At 26.8% G+C, this 6097-nt stretch overlaps 1 protein-coding gene across 1 annotated transcript; it reads left to right on the top strand.

Annotated features, from left to right (window-relative positions):
• Positions 1-3530: 3530 nt before the first annotated feature.
• Positions 3531-4106, top strand: LOC139875007 (uncharacterized). The gene has a single exon (XM_071862395.1). The coding sequence runs from the start codon at positions 3531-3533 to the stop codon at positions 4104-4106; it is 576 nt and encodes a 191-aa protein (XP_071718496.1).
• Positions 4107-6097: the final 1991 nt, after the last annotated feature.

The raw sequence follows: 6097 nt of genomic DNA on the forward strand, positions 1-6097 counted from the left end.
TTCGAATAGCCAAAAGATGCAGCAGAGGGGCAGGATTCGTTTGGTCTCAATATAATTGAGTACTGTTTGGCTCCAATAACCCGGTCCACGTACAAATCCAACTATTACTACGAACCAGAAAATTTTGATGTCTATCAATTTAACCACTTAAAATAAATTTTCGTAATTTTAAGAAATTTAGATAAGAAGTAGAATAAAAATCTATGTCCTAAAAACTAGAATGAAGAGAAATAAGAAAGAAAAAGAGCGCGTCGAAAAAGAAAAGGGTTGAAAAATAAAAGGCGTCGAAAAATAAGAAAGAAAAAGAGTGACTTATAGAACTTAAAAACACTCGACTAACCCAACCTTATTACTATCACTAACTTAAAATTAAAATTGCAAATTGAGATTACTAATTGGAGTGATAATTGATACATAGGTAAAAGGCGTCGAAAAAAATATTAAAGCTTACAAGAAAAACTATATCCCAAATGGCAATATCTTAAAAAGGTACTAAAACTTAAAAAGGCGTCGCAAAATTCTAAAGCACTTAGATCTTAGTCTAAAGAAAAAGCACTTAAGGGATTTTACGGTAAAGCCTAAAAATCTAGAAGTAAAAATAACTATGGCAAAAACTATGACTTAAAAGTTAAAACTAAGTACGAGCGATAAAATACAAAAATTACGCTAAAACAATTAAAAATGTACAAAATATAAAAATATAATAAAAGTTGTAAAAATTAAAATTTTTATAAAAATATTATTTTTATATTATTTATTTTATAAAACTATTAATTTTATAAATTAATTAAACTAATTAAACTAAATATATAAATTAAATCTAAAAAACTAAACTAAATAATAAATTAACAAAACCTAATTAGGGTTTAATTAAAAATTAATAATAATAATTACCCCGTAATAAATGCGATTAGGGTTTCTGGTCACGTTTGTCAGGGAGGCTCCGCGAGTCGCGGTTCCACCTGGCAAAAATCTCCGCGAGTCGTCGTGAATGAAAATTCAAAACAGGTGCAGGTTTAAATTTGACAAGTTTTTTTTATATATTTTTTTATGTTATGTTTTCTGTTTTAATAAAAATATTTATATAATAAAAACTTATATTTAAAAACTAAAATAAAAATAGAAATACTTTATAATTTTGTAAATAAAAATCTTAAAACTAGATTTATATATATTTTTTTTTTTCGGTTTTGGTTTTATGTTTTAAATAAAAATAAAATATCTAAATAAAACTTATATTTTTTAAAAAATAAAAATAAAGAAACTTTATAAAACTTAATTATTTAACAAACTCTTAAAAATATTTATTTTTTTGTTTTCTTTTTATGTTTTCGAATATTTAAAACGTATTTTTACAAAAGCGTATTTTTTTTATAAAAGTAAACTAAAAATAAAAATCTTTTTTTTTTATATTTAGCGTTGCGCTTCCGGCTTTTAAGCTAGAATCGATCCCCGGCAGCGGTGCCAAAAATATTTGATGTTATGCGAGGTGTATATAAAATAGCTTTATTTTTACAACGAAATACTATTAAATATGATACAATTTTACACAAGATATTTATTTATTTATAGAATGGATATACTTAAACCTTGCTACAACACTTATAGGCAGTGTACCTAATCGTACAGTAGTGTAGTTTTTAGTAAGTCCGGTTCGTTCCACAGGGAAAAAAATCTTTAAACAAAGCTTAACGCTATATTAGTTTTATTTTATAAAAATAAAAATATATATAAGTAATATTATTATTATAAAGGGGAGTTTTTACCGTTTGATGACCGGTTTGTCGATTTTAAAAACTTAGTCGCAGTTAAAACCAAAAATAATTACAACTTAATTTAAAGCGTAAAGTAAATAACGATAATGAAATTGCGATAAATAAAAGTGCGATAAAATAAACTTGCGATAATTAAAAGTGCAATTAAATACAATAACAATAAAAGTGCGATAATTAGAAGTGCAATTAAATATAAAATAAAGGAAATTAAATATGAAATAAAAGAATTAAGCTTATTTAAACTTCCGTAATCATGATGTTTGACTTGTTGATTTTAGTTTTATGCCCATGGGTTAATTGTCCTTTATCCTGGATTATTTAATATGTCCGTCTGGTTCTTGTCCATAACAGTCCATCAGTCATAAATTTAAAGTGCGAGTGTCCTCGTCAAATTATCCTTATACCCGAAGTTAAATATTTCAACTAATTGGGGACTTAAACTGTAACAAGATTTTAATACTTTGTTTAATAATTACACCAGGTTATCGACTGTGTGTAACCCAAGGTTTTAATACTTTGTTATCAATTATGCCAAGTGTCATTGTACATAATTTCACCCCTGTTTTAATAATTCTAGTGACTATTAATCCATTCCCGTGTCCGGTTAAATGAACGATTATTCGTACATATAAATACCCTCCCATCATGTCCGATCGAGTGTATATGGTTATTTATAGGGACGTCCAATTGTAAATCTTTATATTAAAATTAACAAACTATCATTTAGTTAAACAAATATAAAGCCCATTAATAGCCCATAGTCTAATTTCCACAAGTGTCGTTCTTTTGTCCAAACCCCAATTATGGTATAAAGCCCAATTACCCAATTTTAGTAATTAGCCCAACATCATGATTACTTCGTTTTAAATAAGCATAATAATAACTTAGCTACGAGACATTAAATTAAAAAGGTTGAACATAACTTACAATGATTAAAAATAGCGTAGCGTTACACGGACAGAATTTTGACTTACACCCTTACAACATTTGCTAACATACCCTTATTATTAGAATTAAAAATTAAAATTAAAATTAAAATTAAAATATAAATTATATATATACATTTACGTATATATTGAGATAGAGATAGATTTTTAGGATATTTTTTTACGATCAGAATGCGCGAGGTTTATAGGCAGTTTCAACATTTGGGGCTCCGCGACTCGCAGCCCTTTTCTTCTTCAAACTCCGCGAGTCACGGAGATCGTATTTCCAGCTCACACATGTTTGTCTTTTAATCTGCCGAAGGAATTTAATATATAAATATAATATAAATATAAAATTTATATAATTAATTATATATTATATTATATTTATATACATAATTAATTTATAACTTTCGGTCCGTTGCGTCGAGCGTTGAGAGTTGACTCTGGTCCCGGTTCCGGATTTTTGAACGTCCTTGCGTACAATTTAATATCTTGTACTTTGCGTTTTGAATCTTGTACTCTTGTAATTTTGAGACGTTTCTTATCAATAATTGGAACCTCTTTGATTGTATTTTGTACTTTTGAGCTTTTTGGTCGTTTGCGTCTTCAATTCGTCGAATCTGTCTTTTGTCTTCACCTTTTATTATTTAAACGAAAATCACTTGTAAATAGGACAATTGCAACTAAAAGCTTGTTTTTCTTGAGGAATAATGCTATGAAATATATGTTCATTTTTAGCATTATCAATAGTAGTGACACTAGTATTACTGCTCTCATTTCCTTTAAATTAAAAGGGACAGAGAACTCTAATGTCTGGAGTAGAGCTATGATGTTAGCTCTGCAAACAAAAAACAAAACTGGATTTATTGATGGAACTGTAATGAAAAGTACTACTGATGATGTTCTTGCTTTACAATGGGATAGATGTAATTATGTGGTTCTTTCTTGGATTCTTAACTCTATTAGTGAAGAATTGTTCTCTGGTCAAGTTTTCTCTAAATATGCTAAAACTGTGTGGGATGAGTTAAAAGAAACTTATGACAAGATAGATGGGTCAATTACTTTTAATCTGCATAAAAAGATTAATACAATCTCTCAAAATGGTGACTCTTTATCTGATTACTATCATAAGTTAAATTCCTTGTGGAAACAGTTTGATGCTCTTGTTAAGTTGCCTTCTTGTGGGTGTGATAACACTGAATTTAAAAGTCATGATGATTTAATTAAACTTATGCAATTTTTAATGGGTTTGGATGAGTGTTATCATGCTGTTATAAGCAATATTTTGACCAGGGAGACTCTTCCCTCTGTTCAAAATGCTTTTTCTATTATGTCCAGAGAAGAATCTCAAAGAGATTCTTCTTCTGCTACTTCATCTGGTAGTGCTCTCAAGTCTCAGTAATCTGCTTTTATTGTGTCAAAAACTTTTGACAATAAAAATAAATTTGATAGAGGTCCTAACACAAACTTGAAGTGCAATAAGTGCAATATGACTAGGCATACCATTGACAGGTGTTATGATCAAATTAATAAGCTTATGATCAAATTAATAAGCTTATGAGTCTGATCAATGATATATCTGTCACTGGAAGTGCCCAAGCCAATGTTACAGGTACCTTTAAAAATGTCAATGTTATTTTTAACAACAACTTTAAAAGTTTTTTTAAGTCCAACATCTCTGCTAATAATCTTAATAAGTGTGTTGGTTGGATTATTGATTCTGGGCAATTCAACTGTGACGACCCGGAAATTTTCGACTAAATTTAAACTTTATCTTTATATTATTCTGACACGATAAGCAATGTTTGTTAAGTTAAATCTCAAGGATTTTAAACTATGTTTATACATTCATTTAAACCTCGACCAAATTCCAATGATTCACGAACCATTAAATGAACATATATGAATATGTATGTATATGTGTATATGTTATAAATTGAAAATGTCAACAAAGTATTTAAATGTATAATGCTTTATATGAACGTATTTGTTTCAATATGATAATCGACGAAATTAAAAAAAATATATTAAATGATTGAATTATCAGAAACATTGAATTATGATTACAAGTCTCTGTTGAGAAGTCCAATATGATTTGAGATAATCTATTCCTCTTAACAATATTCGGAATAATTTGTAAAGTTATTTATAAAGAAAAATAAAAAGTGTCATTTATGAAAGTTAGACAAAAGCTAGTGGAGAATTGGTTTCCATAATATTCTATTAATCTATTTTCAAACGTACAAAAACGTTTTCAGTTTAAAAAGAACTTTATTATTAAAACGTATATAACTTTTATAAATATCTAGAATCACTTTTGACAACTCATTACTTAACCAGTATAATAAATATAACGATATTTATATTTTATTTCATTAAATATATATATAACGATTTAAATTAATATTATATATATTTATACGCGTATTATACATACATAGTTTTTATACTTTTACTATACTTTAACTTTACCTTTACTTTACTTTTACTTTACTTTAACTTTAATAATTCACTTTAATAATTCATACTTTAATAATTCACTTTAATAATTCATACTTTAATAATTCACTTTAATAATTCATACTTTAATAATTCACTTTAATAATTCATACTTTAATAATTCACTTTAATAATTCAAAAATCTATTATAAATAGAATTCAATAGGTTTCATTATTTCATAAAAACTTGAAAATATATTTCTCTAAACTCTCTCAATCGATTTATATATATATATATATATATATATATATATATATATATATATATATATATATATATATATATATATATATATATATATATATATATATATATATATATATATATATATATATATATATATATATATATATATATATATATATATATATTTTTGCTCTGTATTATTTTAAGATATTATTAGTATACATAAAATATTACGACGGAGTGATGTCCGAGTGATTTCAAAATAGTTTTTTGAATGAGTCGAAGCTAAGGAAATTATGGGTTATAGCTATGGAGGTGATGGGTATGGTTCATGGGTATGCTCGTGAGGTCAATCTAGTGTTTATCATCTCCGTTGCGTCTACGTACTTTCCTGCAATATTGAATCTCAATATTGATACGTGAGCACTCATAACTTAACTTTTATATATATCAATAGTGTATCCCTGACTAGTGCTCGAGTATATAGGATTATGCATGCTTGTACATTCGATATTGTCCTTAGATAGGTTTGTTGAATCCTGAATTAGATACATATGCTACTGAGATAGGGTATATGATATGCATGTCATTGGAAAGCTAGCGAAAAATTAAGAACTTTTCATTTAGATATCGAATGGTTTCGATGAACGGATTAGAAGTTATAGTCAACTGAATTTTAGTATTATTGTTAAAATGATTATTATTAC

This window comes from Rutidosis leptorrhynchoides, chromosome 11, assembly GCF_046630445.1.
Source record: "Rutidosis leptorrhynchoides isolate AG116_Rl617_1_P2 chromosome 11, CSIRO_AGI_Rlap_v1, whole genome shotgun sequence".
Classification (NCBI taxonomy): Eukaryota; Viridiplantae; Streptophyta; class Magnoliopsida; order Asterales; family Asteraceae; genus Rutidosis; species Rutidosis leptorrhynchoides.

What these genes read in the sequence shown, in the direction of transcription:
- LOC139875007 (XM_071862395.1), top strand. Translation starts at nt 3,531, where the DNA reads ATGATGTTAGCTCTGCAAACAAAAAACAAAACTGGATTTATTGATGGA.